Raw genomic sequence first — 24953 nt, forward strand, 5'->3', positions numbered from 1 at the left:
CCTCCAGATACTACTATTAGGTACAGTGTGTGTCCCCAGATAGCAGTATTTTAGTTGCGTGTGCCACCAGATAGCAGTATTAGGTAGCTGTGTATGTCACCCAGATAGCAGTATTAGCTGTGTATATCACCCAGATAGCAGTGTTATGCTAGGTACACACCATACAATTTTCTGTTAGATTTGCTCTTAGATTTACCTGCCAGATAGCTTTTTTCCATGTTGTAGGTAAATCTAACAGAAGAATCTAACAGAAAATTGTATGGTGTGTACCTAGCTTTAGGTAGCTGTGTGTGCCCCCACATAGCAGTATTAGGCAGCTGTGTGTGTCCCCAGATAGCAGTATTAGGTAGCTGTGTGTGTCCCCAGATAGCAGTATTAGGTAGCTGTGTGTGCCCCCAGATATCAGTATTAGGTAGCTGTGTGTGCCCCCCAGGTAGCAGTATTAGTTAGTTGTGTGTTCCCCAGATAGCAGTATTAGGTAGCTGTGTGTGTCCCCAGATAGCAGTATTAGCTAGCTGTGTGTGCCCCCAGATAGCAGTATTAGGTAGCTGTGTGTGTGCCCCATAGATAGCAGTATTAGGTAGCTGTGTGTGTGTCCAGATAGCAGTATTAGGTAGCTGTGTATGTCACCCAGATAGCAGTATTCGGTAGCTGTGTGTGTCTCCCAGATAGCAGTATTAGGTAGCTGTGTGTGCCCCCAGATAGCAGTATTAGGTAGCTGTGTGTGTTCCCAAATAGCAGTATTAGGCAGCTGTGTGTGCCCCCAGATAGTAGTATTAGGTACCTGTGTGTGCCCCCAGATAACAGTATTAGGTAGCTGTGTGTGTTCCCAAATAGCAGTATTAGTCAGCTGTGTGTGCCCCCAGATAGTAGTATTAGGCAGCTGTGTGTGCCCCCAGATAGTAGTATTAGGCAGCTGTGTGTGCCCCCAGATAGTAGTATTAGGCAGCTGTGTATGCCCCCAGATAGCAGTATTAGGCAGCTGTGCGTGCCCCCCCAGATAGCAGTATTAGGCAGCTGTGTGTGCCCCCAGATAGTAGTATTAGGCAGCTGTGTGTGCCCCCAGATAGCTGTATTAGGCAGCTGTGTGTGCCCCCCAGATAGCAGGCAATATGTCAGGGTTTAGGTTCCAAGGCATAGAAAGAATAACTCCTTCATTAAGGGGAGGAGATCTTTACAATAAGTTACTTAAACGAGAGGCCTTCTGGATATGGAAACTGGGGACACGTTCCCCTTTGGGACTAAATTCTAGACTAGATCTACAAATATTTTATGACAAATAAGGAACTGTACTTTTATACCATATATATGTTCCAATGTTGTCTAGCCTTCCCTAATGATATATGTCTATCTATACACAATATATGTAATAGGTAATTAGAACTAATTCTGCAACCAATGGTTCCAATTCACCTTTTCAGGACAGTTTCAGACTATAAGCCAGCTTTAGACTTTTGTTGCCCGGCAGTGGGGTGCTGTAAACATACTGCCCCGGTGTGAAAAAGCCCTTACATTTTCTCCTAGGAGTTTTCTCCTTTCATCTTCTGTTTAAAAAACGTTTTTGCACTCACCAAAAAGTAGGTGACAAAATTATTCTGAGTATTTTCTTGCTTGCTGGTGGCTTAAAGGGCATTTTATTTATGAGGTGTGAAAATATCACCTAGGATAGGCATGTCCAAAGGCGGCCCGGGGGCCAAATGCAGCCCGGCGAGCCATTTCTGATGGCCCCCAAAGCTCTCTACAGTTGTTAATTCCATGCGGCCCGCAGGCCATAGCTGCATTGTGGCAAGTAGGAGCCAGCAACAGTAACAGCCACTGATTAGCAGCTGCCACTGTGCCAGCAGCAGTAACAGCCACTGATTAGCAGCTGCCACTGTGCCAGCAGCAGTAACAGCCACTGATTAGCAGCTGCCACTGTGCCAGCAGCAGTAACAGCCACTGATTAGCAGCTGCCACTGTGCCAGCAGCAGTAACAGCCACTGATTAGCAGCTGCCACTGTGCCAGCAGCAGTACCAGCCACTGATTAGCAGCTGCCACTGTGCCAGCAGCAGTACCAGCCACTGATTAGCAGCTGCCACTGTGCCAGCAGCAGTAATAGCCACTGATTAGCAGCTGCCACTGTGCCAGCAGCAGTAATAGCCACTGATTAGCAGCTGCCACTGTGCCAGCAGCAGTAACAGCCACTGATTAGCAGCTGCCACTGTGCCAGCAGCAGTAACAGCCACTGATTAGCAGCTGCCACTGTGCCAGCAGCAGTAACAGCCACTGATTAGCAGCTGCCACTGTGCCAGCAGCAGTAAGGCCTAGTTCACATTATAAATCGCAAGTACTGATCGTTTTTTTCAGCTTTTATAAAAGTGCTTTTCCCTGCGCTTAGCAACACGCACACAGTGCGGTGCGCACGAAACGTCGCATCGCGGTGTGATGAAAACGATGCGCCGCCCTTATAGTCGCATCGGGTGCGCCATTTTTATCGCACCGCGATGCGACGTTTTGCGCGCGGGACTCTGCGCGTGAGCACAAGTTAGCGTGCACAACGTAACTTTAGCCGTGAAGAGGGGCTTTTCACAAGCGTGCTAACAGTTAGCACCGCTTTGTGAATCAAGCCCATTGTATTTATTCATTTGCTCGGGAAATCGCTATACAAAGCGCTTTTTCAAACGTTTTGCGATTTCCCTATACCTTCCATTGAGCCAAAGCACTCAGAAAATGGAAATGGAAACACTCACATGTGAACATTCTCATAGGAAAACATTGCACAAGCGCTTTTAAGGTGATTTCTAAAATGGTCAGCGCATAAAAAAACGGAAATGCTCATAGTGTGAATGAGCCCTAACAGCCACTGATTATCCGCTGCCACTGTTCCAGCAGCAGTGAGGGCTTGTTCACACTATGGGCTTGATTCACAAAAGGGTGCTAACACAGTTAGCACGCCTTAAAGCTTTGGACATACAAACTAGGGTGCTAAGTAATTTGCACGTCCAAAGCTGTTACTGATCGCGCGTTAAGTTGGTGCGGCCGAAACATTGCACCGGTGTGCATGAAACATCGCACCGTTCGCATGTAAAATAGCTTTTCAGGCTATTTTGCGCTCTAATGGTGCAACGTTTTGCGCGCACAACGCATTACTAACCTTTGCGTGCGCAGACGCTTGCGTGCATATTAGCACATTAAGCGGCCGTTTTCGCATCCTAAGTGCCTTTTCACTGGCGCGCTAACAATTAGCACCCTTTAGTGAATTGAGGCCTATGAGCGTTTTCGATTCTTTTTAAGCACTGGTGATTTTTTAAAATCGCTCTAAAAGCGTTTGTGCAATGATTTCTTATGAGAGTGTTTATACTTGAGTGCTCTGCTTTCTATTGAATCGCAAACGCGGTTCCTGTACCATTTTCTGAGCGTTTGTGTTCAATGGAAAGTATAGGGAAATCACCCTTTAAATAGCGATTTCCTGAGCGCTTTTATGAATAAATACATTGTGTTTATTCATTTCCGGGTCAAAGAATTCAGTTCCTGACTGACGTCAGGAAGTGTAAAAAAATCATTGCTCCACAAAAGCGCTTACAAAAGTGCTGCAAAAGGGGAAAAAGTGCTTTTAAAATCACTAATCAAATCTCTCAGCAATTAGCGATAGCGCTGCCGATTTGTAATGTGAACAAGGCCTAACAGCCACTGGTTAGCAGCTGCCACTGTTCCACCAGCAGTAACAGTCACTGTAGCTGCACCTGCAGTAGTAACAGGCACTGATTAGCAGCTGCCACTGTGCCAGCAGCAGTAACAGCCACTGATTAGCAGCTGTCACTGTACCAGCAGCAGTAACAGGCACTCATTAGCAGCTGCCACTGTGTCAGCAGCAGTAACAGCCACTGATTAGAAGCTGCCACTGTACCAGCAGCAGTAGTAACAGCCACTGATTAGCAGCTGCCACTGTGCTAGCTGCACTCAGTATATGGGTTATTTCACGTGGAAATGTTTTATTTGTCAAAATGTCAAATGGCATAGTGTACCTAAACGATATCCACAAAAATTGTGCATCATTTCACTTGTTTGGCCCCTAGCACTCTCTAGAACAGCAATCTGGCCCTTTGTCTAAAAAGTTTGACTACCCCCTGACCTAGGAGAAAAAGTGATTTGGATTTCGCCAAAAGATGGCCCAAACGGTTTGCCGGCGAACGGGAACCGACAAACTTCCGGGGTTCGCGATCGCGGGGAACCGCAAACTTTGCTGGAAGTTCGATTCGCCCCCATAGTGCATCATTAGGGTCAACTTTGACCCTCTACATCACAGTCAGCAGGCACATTGTAGCCAATCAGGCTACACTCCCTCCTGGAGCCCCACCCCCCTTATAAAAGGAAGGCAGCGTCACCCATTTCACTCACTCGTGTGCCTGCAGTAATTAGAAAAGGGAGAGCTGCTGCAGAGAGAGATATAAGGAAAGCTTAGTTAGGCTCTTGTAGGCTTGTTAGCTTGCTCTTTTCTGATTCTTATTGCTAAAAAAGCACCCCTCAACAGCTCTTTTGAGAGCTAATCTTGTTCTTGTGATCTATTTTTTTTGTTTTGTGTTGCCCACTTGCATTATATACAGCCCAGTCAGTCGCAGCTGGCCTTTGGCCCCTTGGTGGTAATTCCTACTGTTCCACTGCCAGGCCCAGCACATTCAGTGACTACCTGTGTGTGTGACAGGTGCAGGTTTGTAATACCCATCACTGCATATAACTACCTGTTGTGCACAGTGCACCCACCTACCTATGTGAGCGCACGCAGTGTCACTGTGCCTGTTCAGTACCTGTGTGTGTGTGTGACAGGTGCAGATTTGTAATACCCATCACTGCATATACCTACCTGTTGCTCAGTGCACCCACCTACCTACGTGAGCGCACACAGTGTCACTGTGCCTGTACGGTACTGTGTGTGTGACAGGTGCAGATTTGTAATACCCATCACTGCATATACCTACCTGTTGCTCAGTGCACCCACCTACCTACGTGAGCGCACGCAATGTCACTGTGCCTGTACGGTACCGTGTGTGTGACAGGTGCAGATTTGTAATACCCATCACTGCATATACCTACCTGTTTTTCACAGTGCACCTACCTACCTATGTGAGCGTACGCAGTGTCACTGTGCCTGTTCGGCACCTGTGTGTTTGTGACAGGTACACATTTGTAATACCAGTCCACTGTTCCAGCAGCAGTAACAGCCACTGATTAGCAGCTACCACTGTGCCAGCAGCAGTAACAGCCACAGATTAGAAGCTGCCAATGTGCATGCAGCAGTAACAGCCACTGATTAGCAGCTGCCACTGTGCCAGCAGCAGTAACAGCCACAGATTAGAAGTGATTTTTTTAGCGCCTCCTGGTGCTTACCTGCGCATTAATGGTTTTTAGTAAAGCGCCTTTCTAAGCACTTTTGCAGAATTATTCTTTTTTTTTTTCTTGACATTAGTCAGGAAGTGAACTCTTTGACCAGGAAATGAATACATACAATGTATTTATTATAAAAAGCAAGAAGAAATCGCTATACAAATTTCTACAGAACAAGCAGTTCCCTTAATAACCGCACCACTCAATGAATGTATCAAAAATATATGACAACTTTATTATTCACACAAGGGCAACCATAAAAACACTTAAAAACAAGTAGGGCACACAATAATACTGCATATATATTATACTAGCTGGTCGTCCGGCGTTGCCCGGGTATGTAATTGGCTAGTGACGTTACCTCTGCCCACTTTTTCTAATCTTTCTAATCTTAACGCAGAATTACTCAAGGATGACCTAGTTTGTGAGCTTTGCGGTCTTTGGCATCAATAATTGGCATTGAAATGAAATAAATCTAATTGGCTGTGGCTCCACTCCTTTGAAAATCAATAGGTGAATTTTGATTAGCTTTTGTAGGCTCCACCCACTTTTCTGAATATTAATCCCAGTCACCCAGTGACCAACTGTGCAAAGTTTAAGAAACCTGCCATTGACAGAGTAAGAAAAACAAAAGTTTGCTTTCTTAAAACAGAAAGAATTTGAGATAATTCAGGTTGGAGTGAGCTTAAAATGTCTCCCAGTGCATCACTGTTGAATATATGTAAATTAACCATTGTTACCCTTAAAAGCTAAACACACCTCCAGAATTGCTGGAATGCAATGATGTGTCAGCTTGTTAATTTGTACAGAGCCATAATAATCCAACATACATACAGACTGTTTCGGATTGTTTGATCCTCAACAGACTAACCAGCAAGCTCACGGTGACCCAGATCTCATTGGAGTGTGTAAGGGACTACAATGGTCCTAAAAGCCCCCTTACTAAGATGTTAAGAAAAACAAAAGTTTGCTTTCCTAAAACAGAAAGAATTTGCGATAATTCAGGTTGGAGTGAGCTTGAGAAGTCTCCCAGAGCAACACTGCTGAATATATGCAAATTAACCATTCTACCCTTAGAAGCTAAACACACCTCCAGTGTAACAATGTAAGAATGGCTGCAGTTTACATTTTCCAGTGAAATTTGTATTTGTCTCTTTTTGGTTATGAGAATAAAAAGTATCCTATACTTTATTCCAGGTAATGTACTATGTGTGTGCCAAATTTCATTCAAATCCGTTCAGCCGTTTTTGCATGATCGAGTGACAAACATCCGAACTTTCCCATTTATTATATTAGTAGGATGTAGAAAAATATGAATATAAATCAGTTCACACAAAGCCATATAAATATAAAAGTGTATCTCGATAATTTTACAAGGTATAGACCAACCCTATGTGCAAAATAGCATCTCAGTGTAACAAGTGAAATAACGGAAATCCGTGTGCAGATATCAGCAGAGGATGGAATGAAACCATGAAAAACCATCCATAGTGAGAAGCAAACTACCAGGTGAAGTGGATAGGAAAAAAGGGGGAAGTGACAGAAAGAAGAAAGGGGGCTAGCGCTTACCGGTATGGCAATGTGGATACAGTGGCGGCGTGCCCTACGCTGGCCGTCGCGATTCGCTGCCTCAAGTCCACAGCTTCATCTGGGCCCAGATTTATATGGCTTTGTGTGAACTGATTTATATTCATATTTTTCTACATATAATATATATGCAGTATTATTGTGTGCTCTACTTGTTTTTAAGTGTTTTTATGGTTGCCCTTGTGTGAATAATAAAGTTGTCATATATTTTTTGATACATTCATTAAGTGGCGCGGTTATTAAGGGAACTGCTTGTTCTGTAGAAATTTAGATATTGGTTGTGGGTTCCTTTCTGCACACTCATATTTATTCTCCATATTTAATGGAGTGGTTGATGGTGCTTGCCCATTTCTTTTTGTTGAAATCGCTATACAAATCGCTTTTTTCAAGTGCTTTGCGATTTCCCTATACCTGCCATTATAGGCAAATCGTCCCAAAAATGGTACAGGCAGCGCTTTGGTGAGCAGGTCGGAATCGAATTGCTCGTATGTGAACACTTATAGGGAATCATTGCACAAGCGCTTTTAGGACGATTTTGAAAATCGCCTGCGCTTTAAAAAAAAAAGCGTCCTAGGTGTGAACAAGCCCATATTGTTTAAAAGGAAATAAATATGGCATCCTCCATACCGCTCTCGCTTCAGTTGTCCTGTAAGTCTGCAGAGATCCCTGTCCAGTCCACTCCTGTGATATGTCTCAGGGCCCATTTCCACTATCGCGAATTTGCATGCGTTTTTCCGCATGCAAATTCGCATAGCAATACAAGTGAATGGGACTGTTTCCACTTGTCAGGATTCCTTTGCATTTTTCTGTGCAGAAAAAATTTGCATGGCAGAGCCATCAGAATTTGCATACCGCATACCGCTATGCGAATCGCATACAATGTATTTAATAGGAAATTCGAGGTTTGAGTATGTGAATTTTCATGCAAATTCGCATAGAAACAATGGAAAAGCACACCAGCACTGCCATGGTTAAATTCACATGCATCGTCATCCATGCAAATTTGCATGAAAATTCGCATGGACCCGCATGCGAAATTCGCATCCGCATGCAAATTTTTACCGCGGCAATTCGCACCGCACAAGTGGAAATGCAGCCTTAGTGGTTCTGGGTCACCATAAGCTATCTGGGTATTCTGTTAAATCGAATGTGAATTCTGGCATGGCCAAATGGTCTTTATAGTTTCAGACTATAAGGGTGCGTAGAGACATGCGACTATAGTCGTTTAAAACGATTGTTACCGACGGCATTGTCCGACGATCGTTCGTTAAAAAAGTGCACGAACGATCATTAAAACGAACGACCAACGAGATATGTCATTGGTAAAGAACGATCAATTCTGCCAGATCTTTTCCAACGACCATCGTTCAAAAAGTAATGTCTGTACAACGATCGGTCGTTGATCGTTCGTTCTCAAAGCTTTGCACATGCTCAAACAGTTTGACACTTGTGTTTGAAATCAGTTTATACATCATGTTGCGCGCGCAACGCTCGTTCCAAGATCGTTCGTACACCAACGATGTTCAAAGTAGCCTTTCTTCAAACGATCATCGGCCGATACCTCCTTTCACATCGTTCGTCGTTCAGAACGAACGATCGTTATCGTATGTCTGTACGTACCCTTAGGAAAGGTTTTTTTCAACCAAGTCTAGAAGGAGACTTTTAGGTATTAACCCCTAGACTGCCACGAGCATCTATAGGTTTCTGTGTTTTCCATCCATATACTACAGAGGTGTACAACAACAAATAACATTTGTAAAGCGCTTTTCTCCCATAGGACTCAAAGCACATAAGCATGGCTCAGACCAGAAATTGTGGCACAGAGGAAGATTTCTAAAAGTCTGCAAATAGCAGGCTAAACAGGTGGATTTTTATGTCTGGATATAAAATAGCCAGGGATGTCTTTACTGGGTGTGGTAGGTAATTCAAAATGGTAGGGGCAGCATGACAGAAAGCTCTGGCTCCAAAGGTTTTGAGGTGCACTCTGGGAATGACCAGGTTTATGGATCCTGCTGACCTGAGGTTGTGAGAAGTGCAGCTTCGGCAAGTCCTTGATGTATCCAGGGCCCTGGGCCCATGTGGTGTAGGGATTTAAAACAGTCAAATCTTGAAGAATATTCTCCATTTTACAGGTAGCCAGTGCAGTGAGTGAAGAGTCGGTGTAATGTGACAGTGGTGAGGCTGGTTTGTTCGCAATCTGGCGGCAGCATTCTGTACTAATTACAGGCAGTACAGGTCCTTGTTTGGGAGGCCTGCATAGAGGGCAAGGCAATAGTCCAGCCGTGATGTGATGAAGGCGTGAACTAGGAATGGAAGATCTTCTGGTGGAATGAGATGTTTAATTTTTGCAATGATTTGCAGATGAAAGCACAGCCTAGATTCGAACACTGCCAATCCAGCGCAGGAGACTTGGGCGCAGCCGGCGCCACCATAGACTGTAATAGAAACTACGGCTATAGCGGTGCACAGTGAGTAACTTTGGCACCATCAGAAGACAGAGCTGAAGTTACTTTTAAAACACTGTAATTCAGCCACCAGCAATAGCTGGAAACCAAATTACATAATTCCCCACTATCCACGTCGACCTAGAGGGGGAATAGTAATTAACGTCATCAGGAACTTGTGCACCAGCAGGAAAAGCCATACCGGCTGTATCCTGTGCCCAAGTCTCCCACCGGCAAATTCTCTCGTACGCGACTAGATTTGCTATAGGTTTCTATAGGGGTTTCTATGTTTCCGCATCCATATGCCACGGACATCTAAACGCATTTTAGTATAAAACTACTTCCACTTTCCGCGAATGTCTACAGGTGTTTCTGTGTGTCCCCGTATTCCTTTACCATAGAGGTCTAAAGGCATTTGGTGCAAAGTTTTGGCTCAATGCCAGCTTTCTGCTTGACTTGAACTATGTAAATATTCTGAGTTGATGCAGAATTATGCAAATGCTACTGTAAATCTATGCCGCTTGAGAATGGACCGGTCAAATGCTTTTCACTGCAAGATTTTGATTAGTCCATTTACATATTAGTGTAATAATGAATACTAGGCAGCGCTAAAAAGTAACTGGTTTAATAAAATTCACCAAAATGGCAATATATAAATAAACAGCTGTAGGTGGAGATGTGGGTGTTTCCACCAACTTCCAATTGAATATAGCAACAGACCATGTACACATGCCCACAGAAATCACCTCCACTAACCTACTGCAGTAGGAAAAAAGTTGAAAAAATAGTGTGCATAAAATTGAAACTTAAAATATTAAAAGAATCAAATCAGTTTTAGATCAAACTTGTAGCACTTTAGGAAGTATAAAGTGTCTCCAGTATTAGTAATAAGCATAGACACCACGTAATATTAGCTTCACTTCACATTATATTCAGGTTGCTAGAATAGAGAAATCCAATAGAGTCCGCAATAGGAACATGAATAAGATCAATCCTCATGAAGCAAAGTCTCACAGGGTTTAGAGTGACATACTCACGATCCCCCCACGCAGATCAGATGTAAAGGATGCGGAGCTGCTCAATCCCGTGAGCCCCGTCCAGTCACTACACGGGAGAGTCTTAGACCCACTGTGATTGGTGAACACAGTGACGTCGGGCAGGACTGCCCGGCTCCAGCGCAAGTGAGGCAGCGTCCTTCCGCCGGCTTGGAAAGCAGCTGTCCCGGATCTCCGTGTAGCGGTGTGTTAGTGAGACACACCTCCTTCCTCACTGATAGTGACGTCACTGGAGGAATAGCCAATAGCTATTAGAGATCTGACAGTCAGAGTTAAAGTTAATGGAACGCTGTCCAGCACCCTGGAAATAACAAATGGAACCCGGCAGGGCTGCCCGCTGTCCCCCCTGGTGTTTGCCCTAACCTTGGAGCCCTTTTTGAGAACAATCAGAAAAAATATAGATATCACTGGGGTATGATCGCGGCATACGCGGATGTGTAATATTTAAAGCTATACACCAGTGGTTCTGAATGCTTGCCCAGCTTACAGGGGCGAAAAGAGATAATTTGTATATTCAGTAGTGGTGCATTGTGGGTAACCACAAATGTTCACTTACAGCTGAATTATTGCAAGTTTCCTTCTGTTATAAGAAGGCAAATTTCACCAAGCATTCTTTATAATACATAAACAGGGATTCCCTAATCCCAAACCTGTGATCCAAAAGATCTGGTGCCTTGCTGTCTAGGACGTCCAGAATGTCCGGGGAAGGAATACTTTTGAGGCTTAATTCTTTTCATCCCCATGTGCTGATCTGTTTGCATTTGTGTGTGAGAGTAGATGGACTTTCCTCATTCCAAGTGAGTGCACACTGATTTCATCTTACCTTGACTTGTCGTGACAAGGAGCGCTTCCATAGGGACAAACTGAGCAAATGCCCAGGGCCCCAGAACTGGCTGTTTCAACCCCCCAGGTCTCCCCCCCTTAAGTCAATGTTTGGCCCCAATTTACATCATGCAGTGGAGTGATCTCAGCTGTCCGGCCGCCAAACTTCCCTTTTCTTTATTCAGCATTCTTCTGTCTCCATCCACGTCGGACAGCGACACTGCAGGGATGGAGGTGGGAGAACACTGGTGCTCCACTACATGAACTCTTCTGCATATCAAGCCAGGGGTGGACACCCTAATACTACCGGAGGACAAAATTCCCTCCAATCCAGCTATCTACGGCAGAGGGAGCAATGGCAACCTAATGCTGCTACCTGAGGGGGGAGGGGATAGCAAAGCCCGCCTAATCAAAGAGGATTGTTGGGGAGGCTCCTAATGCTGCCAACTCTAGAAAGGGAAGGGGGGGGGGGGGGGAAGAGGAAGTCCTGTTGATCCCATCCAGGGTTGTGGTGGTGGTGGGGGGTGTGTTAAAGACCCCCTAAGACTGCTATCTGTGAGTAGGGGGGTTGCATCTGTCACTTCTAAATTGGAGGGAAACTCGGGGGTCCCATTTTATCTAGACCCTGTACAAGCTCAACTTAGGAGCCACTACATGTGCAGTAACTATGAGAGGAGTAAAAAGGAGGCCATTATATATAGAGGTACTATATATGCTGCTCCTCCCCAGGATATACAGTATGCTGCTCCTTCCCAGAATCTATTCTGCTCCTCCCCGGGTTCTATGCTGCTCCTCCCCAGGATCTATGCTGCTCCTCCCCAGGATCTATGCTGCTCCTTCCCCAGGATCTATGCTGCTCCTCCCCAGGATCTATGCTGCTCCTCCCCAGGTTCTATGCTGCTCCTTCCCAGGAACTATGCTGTTCGTCCTCCCCAGGATCTGTGTTGCTCCTCCCCAGCCTGAGGTGACAGAAGACAAGTCTTGTTGGTTTTATATATAGATGCTTTTTATTACTTTTTCCACAACAAAAAGTAAAAGCTTACAACATAAGTCACATGTGTACCCATAATCACCCAAATAACATTTCATCTACAAAGAGATTTGGGTTTCCTAACCCCTCACCGTCTTACAGTCATCATCTACTCTTATTCTATATATTTCTATTATTATTTATGGAATTTAACAAAATAAAAAAAAATCTTAATGAGGACTGCTGGTGCTGGTGTGACTGGTGAGTTGTGGAAGCAAAAGTCTTCTCACTTTACTGCTGAAGCAATCAGGGCTCTAACATTATAAGAGCCAAGTCTCCTGACTCTGTGTCTGATTGGCTGGTCACTGTGGGGGCGGGGACACCAAAACTAAGAATAGCAAACCAATGGCAGTCACATGACAAGGTGGGTGGGAACACCAGAAAGTTTTCAGCAACAGCTAAATGTCAGCAGCAGAGCCAGAAATGATGGCACAGAGATGTCACCACTGGAGTCCCGAGCAAATCCCTCCACCCACCAGACTCCACCTATAGCTTCGAAGCGGAGCAATCTCTTAGAGACTCCTCCTCCCCATCATCCAGATTTCTAGTGACAGAAGAGGTCAGCCTGTGAAATATCACTCCAGAAATACAGATATAAATGCTGTGCTCACAGACATCACTTCCTGTGCAGGAAAGGCAGCTCTGATTACACAATAAATTCATCTTTCCTTTTAGAAAGTCCTCAAAGCCAAAATCACAACAGAACCAGACGTGTCACCACCCAAATCATTGCTCCTCTTCAATCATCAGATCAGTTCAGCTGTTTCTAATTTCATTGTGACTGTGTGAGTTGTCATGTGTTTCAGAAGGATTCCTCTCTCAGAAAAGCTTTTCCCACAGTCTAAACATAAAAAAGGACGCTCGCCGGTGTGTCTTCTTAAGTGCTTACGAAGAGTTCCACTATCAGTAAACCGTTTCCCACATTCTGAGCATGAATAAGGGCGCTCGCCAGTGTGTATTCTCAGGTGATTACAAAGATCTGCTTTAAATTGGAAACATTTCCCACACTCTGAACACGAATATGGTCTGTCTCCTCTGTGTGTTTTCTGATGTCTGTGAAAGTTACCTCTGTCAAGGAAATCTTTCCCACACTCTAAACATGAAAAAGGACGCTCTCCAGTGTGTATTCTCATGTGTCTATTAAGATTTCCACTCTGAGTAAAAGATTTCCCACATTCTGAACATGAATAAGGCCTCTCGCCTGTGTGAGTTTTGAAATGTCTCTGAAGGCTATCTCTCTCAAAGAAACTTTTCCCACATTCTGAGCATGACAAATGCTTCTCTCCTGTGTGTCTTATCATGTGCTTAGCAAGAGTTCCACTATCAATAAAACTTTTACCACACTCTGTACATGACAAAGGCCTCTCACCTGTGTGTCCTCTCATGTGCTTATTAAGATTTCTAATTTCAGTAAACAGTTTCCCACACTCTGAGCACGAATAAGGCCTCTCACTTGAGTGAGTTTTCAGGTGTCTCTGAAGGCTTTTTCTTTCAAAAAAACCTTTTCCGCATTCTGAACATGATAAAGGAGGCTCGCCTGTGTGTCTTCTCATGTGCGTAACAAGAGTTCCACTTTCAATAAAACATTTCCCACACACTGAACATGAATAAGGGCTCTCACCTGTGTGAATTTTCATGTGCATAATAAGATTTCTATTCTGAGTAAAACATTTCCCACACTCTGAACATGGAAAAGGCCTTTCGCCTGTGTGAGTTTTTAAATGTCTCTGAAAGTTATTCCTCTCAAAGAAAAATTTCCCACATTCTGAACATGAGAAAGGAGGCTCGCTCGTGTGCCGTCTCATGTGCTTAAGAAGATTGCCACTATCAGTAAATCCTTTCCCACATTCTGAACATGAATAAGGCTTCTCTCCTGTGTGACTTCTGAAATGTCTAACAAGGTCAACTTTTGTTAAAAATTTCTTTCCACACTCTGAACATGGAAAAGGTTTAATGCCTGTGTGACATGCCTGATGCTTAATTAGGCTACTCTTCTGAGAGAAGCTTTTCCCACACTCTGAACATGAAAAAGGCCGCTCGCCAGTGTGAAGTTTCAAGTGTCTGTGGAGATGTTGCTTAGTATTGAAACCTTTCCCACACTCTGAACATGAAAACCGATACTCGCCTGTGTGACATTTCTGGTGACTGAGAAGATGGTCTTTACGGGTGTAAGCTTTTCCACAGACTAAGCACGCAAAACTAGGCTCACCTGTATGACACCCCTGTTGAGAGAAAAGGTCTGTTTTAAACTGAAAGCCTTCCCCACATTCTGAATATAAATAAGGAAGCCACTCTTGGTTACCAGCTCCACATCTATCAGCACTTGTGTTACTGGAAAAGTCCTCAGCAAAAGAATGTGACTGATCAGAAGTTTCCTCAGGATCAGAGGGTGATCCATCTGCACTGTGATCTCTATGATGTGTATTTCCAGTGATAGGAGAACATTGTGTGATGCCATCATCTTCTGTAGCGCCATCTGGAGGTGGAATAGGATGGACCTCCGAGGGGTTTCTCACCTCAATTTTGTCTGTTGGGGGAAAAATATGAAACAATGTTTATAGTTGCTGTTTTTTAATTGGGAAAGTGGGAGATAAGTGATGGAGACAGGTGGGGCAGGAAGGTGGCGGATATGGAGGTAGATGGGAGAGAAGTGGTGGAGGCCGAGGTGGGACAGGAAGGTGGTGGAGATGGATGCAGGTGGGAGAGAAGTGGTGGTGGCAGAGGTGAGACAGGAAGGTGGTGGAGATGGATGCAGGTGGGAGAGAAGTGGTGGTGGCAGAGGTGAGACAGGAAGGTGGTGGAGATGGAGGTAGGTGGGAGAGAAGTGGTGGAGGCAGAGATGGGACAGGAAGGTGGTGGAGATGGAGGTAGGTGGGAGAGAAGTGGTGGAGGCAGAGGTGGGACAGAAAGGTGGTGGAGATGGAGGTAGGTGGGAGAGAAGTGGTCGTGGCAGAGGTGGGACAGGAAGGTGGTGGAGATGGATGTAGGTGGGAGAGAAGTGGTCGTGGCAGAGGTGGGACAGGAAGGTGGTGGAGATGGAGGTAGGTGGGAGAGAAGTGGTGCTGGCAGAGATGGGATAGGAAGGTGGTGGAGATGGAGGTAGGTGGGAGAGAAGTGGTGGAGGCAGAGATGGGACAGGAAGGTGGTGGAGATGGAGGTAGGTGGGAGAGAAGTGGTGCTGGCAGAGATGGGACAGGAAGGTGGTGGAGATGGAGGTAGGTGGGGGAGAAGTAGTAGAGGCAGAGGCGGGACAGAAAGGTGGTGGAGATGGAGGTAGGTGGGAGAGAAGTGGTCGTGGCAGAGGTGGGACAGGAAGGTGGTGGAGATGGATGTAGGTGGGAGAGAAGTGGTCGTGGCAGAGGTGGGACAGGAAGGTGGTGGAGATGGAGGTAGGTGGGAGAGAAGTGGTGGAGGCAGAGATGGGACAGGAAGGTGGTGGAGATGGAGGTAGGTGGGAGAGAAGTGGTGGAGGCAGAGGCGGGACAGAAAGGTGGTGGATATGGAGGTAGGTGGGAGAGAAGTGGTGGAGGCAGAGGTGGGACAGAAAGGTGGTGGAGATGGATGTAGGTGGGAGAGAAGTGGTGGAGGCAGAGATGGGACAGGAAGGTGGTGGAGATGGAGGTAGGTGGGAGAGAAGTGGTGGAGGCAGAGATGGGACAGGAAGGTGGTGGAGATGGAGGTAGGTGGGAGAGAAGTGGTGGAGACAGAGATGGGACAGGAAGGTGGTGGAGATGGAGGTAGGTGGGAGAGAAGTGGTGGAGGCAGAGATGGGACAGGAAGGTGGTGGAGATGGAGGTAGGTGGGAGAGAAGTGGTGGAGGCAGAGGTGGGACAGGAAGGTGGGAGAGAAGTGGTGGAGGTAGAGGTGGGACGGAAAAGTGGTACAGATGAATAAAGGTGGGAGAGATGTGGTAGAGACAGAGATGGGACAGGAAGGTGGTGGAGATGGAGGTAGGTGGGAGAGAAGTGGTCGTGGCAGAGGTGGGACAGGAAGGTGGTGGAGATGGAGGTAGGTGGAAGAGAAGTGGTGGAGGCAGAGATGAGACAGGAAGGTGGTGGAGATGGAGGTAGGTGGGAGAGAAGTGGTGGAGGCAGAGATGGGACAGAAAGGTGGTGGAGATGGAGGTAGGTGGGAGAGAAGTGGTGGAGGCAGAGATGGGACAGGAAGGTGGTGGAGATGGAGGTAGGTGGGAGAGAAGTGGTGGAGGCAGAGATGGGACAGGGAGGTGGTGGAGATGGAGGTAGGTGGGAGAGAAGTGGTGGAGGCAGAGATGGGACAGGAAGGTGGTGGAGATGGAGGTAGGTGGGAGAGAAGTGGTAGTGGCAGAGGTGGGACAGGAAGGTGGTGGAGATGGAGGTAGGTGGGAGAGAAGTGGTGGAGGCAGAGGTGGGACAGAAAGGTGGTGGAGATGGAGGTAGGTGGGAGAGAAGTGGTAGTGGCAGAGGTGGGACAGGAAGGTGGTGGAGATGGAGGTAGGTGGGAGAGAAGTGGTGGAGGCAGAGGTGGGACAGGAAGGTGGTGGAGATGGATGTAGGTGGGAGAGAAGTGATGGAGACAGAGATGGGACAGAAAGGTGCGGATATGGAGGTAGATGGGAGAGAAGCGGTGGAGGCAGAGGTGGGACAGGAAGGTGGTGGAGATGGAGGTAGGTGGGAAAGAAGTGGTGGAGGCAGAGCTGGGATAGGAAGGTGGTAGAAATGGAGAAATGTGGAGGAGAAAAGGTGGAGGCAGAGGTGGAGATGGAGGTAGGTGGAGGAGAAGAGGTGGAGGCAGAGGTGGGACAGGAAGGTGGTGGAGATGGAGAAAGGTGAGAGTAAAGTGGTGGAGGCAGAGTTGGAAGAGAAAGATAGTAGAGATGAAGAAAAGTAGGGAAAAAAGTGGTGGAGGCAGAAGTGGGAAAGATGTGGTGGTGATGGTTGTTGGTGGGCGAGAGAGGTGGTGGTTATGGAGGTAGGTGGGATAGAGGTGCTGGTAGAGATGGAGGTAGGTGGGAGAGAGGTGGGGGAGATGGAGATAGGTAGGAGAGAGGTGGTGGAGATGGAGGTGGGTGGGAGAGATCTGGTAGTGATGAAGGTAGGTGTGAGAAAGGTGGTGGTCAGGGAGGTAGGTGGGGGAGTGGTGGTGGTGATGGAGGTAAGTGTGAGAAAGTTAGTTGGGATGGAGGTAGGTGGGGGAGACGAGATGGAGATGGAGGTAGGTGGGAGAGAGGTGGTGGTGATGGAGTAAGGTGGGAGAGAGGTGGTGGTGATGATGGAGGTAGGTTAGTGGGAGAGAGGTGGTGGTGATAGAGGAAGGCCAGATGTAACATATAGGAGGCAGAACAAGAGGTGGAGGGAGAGAAAGAAGATATGGAAAGATGGAGGAGTATAGATCTAGGGTAAATGGTGGAAATGGTCAAAGTGAATGGGACAAAAAGTGGCACAGAGAGTTATGTACAGAAATACAGATAAATGGATCCCTTTCCACAGTAATGTTGGATCTACTTTTGCATCCAGCTGGCAGCCGGAGAGATATTGGTGTTGAGCTTCTGATGGACCCGTGTCCTCTGTAGCCACATGCTGCACAGGTTTCTGCACCTTCATGCAAAGTAATCATGATGCCTACCAATACACAACACCTTCCAGGCTGGTCTGGAGACACTGGACTGTATGGGAATCACTATGCTACAGAGCACACAGGAGCGCTGCTGGTCATGTGACACTGCAGATAGCATGTGAGGGTGTAATACACGTGGGTGGTCCTTACTAAACTCTGATGACCCTGTTGTATCTCACATGGCAGTGGTGAGTGCAGCAGAGGGAAGTGTGACTGTCTGTGGGATGAAGGAAGGGAGGGGATGAGAAGTGTGGTGACGGATGTTGTGTTCTCCCCGGCATTCTGATTTGCCTGATCCCAGCATGCTTTGCACGGCGTACCTATTTGTGATCCCACTTGTATGGTACAAAGGAAAAGCACATCCGCATCTATAGACCTTCATGTTATAGAGCTAGGACTATTATAAGGAATATAGAGTCCGGCTAAATAACTTTAATTAATACTAATGGCAAACAGCTTATAACTAATGAGGGAATGGAGAGGATCTCAGTGTCAGCATAGAATAGGTCAAGTAAGGTTATTTCTTCACCTGAAACTGGCATTCCTAATTCACTGGTCACCATCATGTCTCCCTCCTCCATACACTGCCGGCCACCCGTCACTTCTGTCTCCTCTTCTTCTTCTTTAATCTCAATTTTTAGATCAGTCAGTTCTTCAGCCTGAATCCAAACAATCATAAAAGAAAGTATAATTAACACATTAGAATTAGTTAACTAAGACTCTATAGAAGAATATCAATTCAGAGAGTGGAACACTTAAAGGGCACCTGAACGGATATGTGACATGATGAGATAAACACCTGTATACATAATGCCAAGCACAGATACAACTGTAGGCTGTGTTCCTTTTTTCCCTTACTGTAAGGGTTAATAATCAGCCAAAAAAAAGTCATAGGAGTAGGATTACAGTTACAATTGTCTATTTTCATTTCCGATTTGCTTTAAATTGTAAACCCTCAGTTTCACCTACCTGATATTGCAGTACATAGTCGCTAAAGAGATCTTTGTGTCCTTCTGAGAGGTCCGCCTCGTCCATCTCACTGTCTGCTCCATCCGCCTCCTCCTCTTTCACCTCTTCTTTACTAGTAAAGCTTATAGTGTTCTCGTTTCCATTCTGAATATATGATAAAAGATAAACTTGTGTGTATCTGGTTAGAGAACTGGTTAAGGGATAGAAGGCAAAGAGTTCTGGTAAACAGAACATATACAAAATGGGCAACTGTTAGCAGTGGGGTACCGCAAGGGTCAGTACTTAGTCCAATTACTTTCAATTTATTTATTAATGATTTAGTAGACGGAATGCAGAGTAATGTAGCCATCTTTGCAGTTGATACAAAATTATGCAGAATTATAAACACTAAGACAGATGGTGACATATTACAAGAACATCTTGACAACATGGCCATATGGGCAGGCACATAGCAGATTAAATTTAATGTTGATAAATGTAAAGTCAGGCAACTTGGACGTACTAATTGTAGAGCACTATAAAACAAAAGTCATACAGCTGGGAACATCAAACTTGGATACGGACTTGGGAATACTGGGTGATAACAAGGTAAATAACCATATACAATACTAAGCAGCAGCAGCTTAAAGGGAACCAGAGATGAATGTTTCACACAAAATAAACATATCAGTCGATAGCTTGTAAAGAATAAATGCTCTACCTGATAATTTCGCCACTCTGGTGTGCCTTCTTTAGTGTTTTTATCCATTATTGCTCCAGGAAAAATCAAATATGGCTCATATTCCTTCTGCTTCCGGGTTATGAGTTGTTCTGGATGTGCTGTCTAGGCTATATGAGACTAGGCTGCTATCTAGGCTATATGAGACTAGGCTGCAGCAGCCTTTCATCTGTGTGCTTTCATTTTGGTATGATGTGCAGCTGCCTGTGGGAAGTCTCTCTCGTAGGAATGAAACTGCAGTCATCATTATCTATGCAGACAGAGTGCACACAGAGTACACAGATCATATTGCCACACTTGTCTGTTTCAGAGATTCTCTCTCAGCAGCAGCAGCAGCCCCTCCCATGTCATCACAGCTCTCAGTATGCAAAGCAGGAAATCTAAGCCAGGAGGTGGCAGGCTTGGGCTTGAAAAGACTCCACAGAAGAGTGACTCAGCTATAATGATTCCAGGTCAAACCTAGACTGAGCCAGTCGGGGATTCTTATCACAGCTGATAATAGACTAATTAAGCAGATAAGAATGAAACTAAAAGCAGGGTAGGTGTTTACTGTCATGTTCCCACTGATAAATGTAATAAATTACATGAGGGTGCTTCGTCTCTGGTTCTCTTTAAGCAAATACAATTCTGGGATGCATAAAACGGAAAATAATATCTTGAGATGCTGGTATACCACTCCCTCTGTATAAATCACTTGTGAGGCCACATCTGGAGTATGGGGATACAGTTTATGGCACCACACTGCAGAAAGTACATTAACCTTCTAGAACGGGTACAAAGACGGGCAACTAAATTAATCAGAGGGATGGAAGATCTCACTTACCAAGAAAGGTTGGACAAACTGGGCTTATTTAGCTTGGAAAAAGGCCAACTGAGAGGTGACCTGATTAACAGGTATAAATACATCAGAGGCCAATACAAAAGCTTTGCAGATGAGCGGTTTGTCCCTAGGGTTGTACAACAGACAAAGGGACATGATGTCTGTATGGAGGAAAACGTTTTTGCCATCTACAGTATTTAGAAAGAGGTCATTCACAGTAAAAGTGGTTAAAATGTGGACTATCTTCAACAATTGGATGGCTGGGCAATTCCTTTGGGATTGGCAGGTGAAGCAGCCATCGTAAAAATGGTCAGTTTTGGTAAACTCCTATTTCCCATGCAGACCCCGCCCCTTTTTATAAAACAACATTATCAAACTTAATAAGACTTTTAGCCACTTCCTGTGGAAAGGGAAGTGAGCAAAAATACAGTTAAAAAGGTTACAGGTACCTAAGGACTTGGGTGGGCTGGGGATGCCTGACGTGAGAAAATATTATCTGGCATGTCTGGCTGGACATGTAAGAGACTGGGTGTTGGACATTACTGACTTCTCACATGTAGCCTTAGAGAAAGCACCCTAAATGGTCTACTCCATGCCCCCTGGGCTACACTGCCCCTACCGTTACGAATTGGTCAGTTACTGAACAGTTTTCACAGAAAACCCACACAGACACAGGGAAAACATGCAAACACTTTGCAGATGTTGACATGGCTGGGATTCAAACCAGGAACCCAGTGCTGCAAGACGAGAGCGCTAACCACTACGCCACCGTGCTGACCCTCATTACAATAACTGCTGCCCAATATGCCGATTAGTATCTGGGACTGTTCCCCAATAGCTATGTTCTGGTATGAGGTCTCCAAATTCTTGGTAGCAATGTGTAAAAACAGGGCTATATTTATTTCATTCTCCACCCAAACTTGCGGAAGGCACCACTGCAGTGGCAGCAGAAGATAAGATACCGGAGATAGGCCATCTCATCCTGGCAGCTGCCTAGGAAGTAATATACAACCGCAATAATAATAATAATTATTAATATTACTGGCTAGTGTAATAGTTAAGGGCTCTGCCTCTGACACAGGAGACCTGGGTTAAAATTATGGCTCTGCCTGTTCAGTAAGCCAGCACCTATTCAGTAGGAGACCTTGGGCAAGTCTCCCTAGTTCACACTTGGCTCTTGGAGCACCGTTAGGCCGCGATCGTGATTTGCGGCCAAAATCTTGCAATTTGCGCTTGTGATTCCTTTTCAATAGAATGAAAATTACAGCGAGATCCCCCCCCCCCCCCCAAAAGCTGCATGCAGCGGATTTGCAGTTGATTGAAAACGCAAACGCTGCCGTGTGAATGTATCCATAGGGGGCGTACGAGAGATAACAGCGCTGGAGACTTGTGCGCATGATTCAGCCGGTATATGGCTGATCCTGCTGCTGCACAAGTCCCGGCTGTATTAAATACTATTCCCCCTCCAGGCCGCCATGGATAGTGGGGAATTAAATAATTATGTTTTAAAAGTAACTTCAGCTCCGTCTTTTGATGGTGCTGAAGTTACTCCCTGTGCACTGCTATAGCCGTAATTCCTATTACAGCCTATGGTGGCGCCGGCTGCGCCCAAATCTCCTGCGCTGGTTTCAGCGTGTTCGTCCATAGGGATAGATTAGCAGCAGCACTTTGCTGATTGCTGGTGATCAGCAAAGCACAAGATAAATGTTCTGTGTCTGTGATAATCCAAACATTTGTATAGTGCTTTACTCCTGTTGGACTAAAAGCGCTCAAGAGCTGCAAGAGGCCACCCTGCAGTGTTAGGGAGTCTTGCCTTGAACTCCCTACTGAACAGGTACTGACCCTAGCCAGGATTTGAACCCTGGTCTCCCATGTCAAAGGCAGTGCCATTAACCAGTACACTATCCAGCCACTGGATATATACAACTACTCCTATGCTACTCAATGCTAAAGATGACGTCTCCTATAGTTTGCATCTTGACAAGCTTGAAGCAATGCTAGATAATGAAAAGGGGACTAAAAAAACTGTTCCGAAAATGGACACCTTATGTTCTACCACTCTTCGAGGTATGCCCATGAACAACAGCTTAAAGGCATGCTTGGTTGATTAGAGGTCTGATGGATACATAGTGAAGTAAGCCATTAAAGGTTGAGATACACCAAAGCAGAATGCGGGCACCATCCAATGCAAAACGATCATATACTGTAGTATCGATCCAGCAAAATTCAGCTTAACCAGACAGCCGATCATCCTAGTTCCCCACCACGCATCTCTGCACCGATGTTAAAGTGTACCTGAGATGGCCGAATAAAAAGATTTTATACTCACCCAGGGCTTCATCAAGTCCCACAAGCACAAATGCATCCCTCGCCATCCTCCTGAGTTCCTCTGTTTGCGTGGTATAGGTCCCGGTATTCTGGCTCAGTCGCGTATACACAGACGAGCCGACTGGCGCGACTGAGCCAGATAACCGGGACAGATACCACCCGAACAGAGGCACTCGGAAGGAAGGCAAGGGACGCATCTGTGCTCATGGGGCTGAAGGAAGCCTTGGGTGAGTATAAAATCTTTTTATTTTGCCATCTCAGGTTTACTTTAACCACTTAAGCCCACAGGGTTGTTTATTTTTTGCATCTGAGCAACTTTCACCTCCCATTCATTTGCCAATAACCTTATCACTACTCACCACAATGATTTGATCTACATCTTGTTTATTCCGCCACCAATTAGGCTTTCTTTGGGTGATACATTTTGCTAAGAATTATTTTTATTCAAAATCCATTTTAACAGGAATATTAAGAAAGAAATGGAAAAATCATTATTTCTCAGTTTTTGGCCATTATAGTTTGAAATTAATACATGCTACCCATGTATGTTATTTGCCCATTTGTCCCGCTTATTACACCATTTAAATTATGTCCCTATCACAATGTATGGCGCCAATATTTTATTTGGAAATAAAGGTGCATTTTTTCAATTTGCGTCCATCACTATTCACAAGTCCATAATTAAAAAAAAATATATTAATATACTCCTTTGACATGCATATTTAAAAAGTTCAGACCATTAGGTAACTATTTATGTTTTGTTTTGTTTTCAATTCTCATTTTTTTTTATAAAAAATGTTATTTGGGAAATTTTTGGTGTGGGAGGTAAACAGCTAATTTTACATGTTAAAAAATGTATTTATTTAATAAAAAATGGATGTGGGTGTAGTTTTACTATTTGGCCAGAAGATGGCCACAGTCAAAGAGTCCTGGAAGCGTGATTGTACGCTTCCAGGAAGCATTAGGAGGATGGGAAACTTTTTGTTACTCAGAAAATCCGCAGCCTCTGATAAGAGGCTGTCGTTTTTTCTGTGTGGGGCTTTGATCATGAATGGTATCTATAATCCCATTCATTAATCGCTGGGCTAACTGCCGGCGACCCACGGGAGTGTGCGCAGCTTATCTGGACGAGAATGTTCGTCCAGATAGGCTTAAGTGGTTAAAAGCAAAGTGACACAAGCACATGCAGCTGTTGGTAACTGTACAACTGTCTGGATACGCTGGATGTTGCTGGACTGACAGTACAATAAATGATCATTTTGCACTGCATGGTGCCCGCATTCTACTACTGTGTATCGCATGTTCTGCCTTCCTTCCACCCATGTGGCTGGAGCACACCAATGAGCCATTTCAGCCAAGAGAGCGGGAACAGCACCTACTATATACACGGTGAGATAGCTTCCAACCTTTATCTTGTTCACCTTTAAACATAGTGAGCGCCGCAAAGACCACACTTCATCTTATGTATTAAACCACCAAAGGATAGCAAACAGAATTGAGAAAGAGCAAATGGGGAGGGATGAGAAGGAGTGGGGTTGGGAGAAGGGGGAGGGGGGATTCTATTCAAGTTGGAACCATGGGCTTGATTCATGAAGCTGCACTGCTAAAGCAGCGCACCTTACTGTGAAGGAGAGGCCATTATGCATGCCTTACAAAGCAGTGCTTGCTGCTATGTAAGGAGCATGCCTTTCTTAGGAGTGTGCGTTCCTTAGATAGGAGCGTGCCTTCCTTAGGTAGGAGTGTGCCTTCCTATATATAGTTACTATGTATAGGAAGGCATGCTCCTATCTAAGAAAGGCACGCTCCTAAGGAAGACACGCTCCTATCTAAGGAAGGCACACTCCTATCTAAGGAAGGCACGCTCCTAAGGAAGGCACGCTCCTAAGGAAGGCAGGCACGCTCCTAAGGAAGACACGCTCCTATCTAAGGAAGGCACGCTTCTATCTAAGAAAGGCAAGCTCCTAAAGCAGGCACGCTCCTATCTAAGGAAGGCGTGCTCCTAAGGAAGGCACGCTCCTATCTAAGGAAGGCACGCTCCTATCTAAAGAAGGCACACTCCTAAGGAAGGCACGCACCTATCTAAGGAAGACACGCTCCAATCTAAGGAAGGCACGCTCCTAAGGAAGGCACGCTCCTATCTAAGGAAGGCACGCTCCTAAGGAAGGCACGCTCCTATCTAAGGAAGGCACGCTCCTATCTAAGGAAGGCACGCTCCTATCTAAG

The 24953-nt window shown here is 45.5% G+C and overlaps 1 protein-coding gene across 2 annotated transcripts in view; it reads right to left on the minus strand.

The window, feature by feature from the left end:
- Window positions 1-24953, minus strand: part of LOC137534995 (zinc finger protein 665-like) — a 465617-nt gene that overhangs the window by 432669 nt on the left and 7995 nt on the right. Inside the window, exons 8-10 of one of the 2 annotated variants that reach the window (XM_068256754.1) lie at window positions 18865-19008; window positions 18425-18554; window positions 12268-14827 (exon numbers count right to left, since the gene is read on the minus strand). In XM_068256754.1, the coding sequence (XP_068112855.1) occupies window positions 13047-14827; window positions 18425-18554; window positions 18865-19008 (2055 nt within the window). In that variant the 3' untranslated portion in view covers window positions 12268-13046. Of the gene's footprint in view, window positions 1-12267; window positions 14828-18424; window positions 18555-18864; window positions 19009-24953 lie in introns of those variants that run through there. The other variant, XM_068256753.1, reaches the window with a different exon arrangement.

The sequence above is a fragment of the Hyperolius riggenbachi genome, chromosome 10 (genome assembly GCF_040937935.1).
Source record: "Hyperolius riggenbachi isolate aHypRig1 chromosome 10, aHypRig1.pri, whole genome shotgun sequence".
NCBI classification, from domain to species: domain Eukaryota; kingdom Metazoa; phylum Chordata; class Amphibia; order Anura; family Hyperoliidae; genus Hyperolius; species Hyperolius riggenbachi.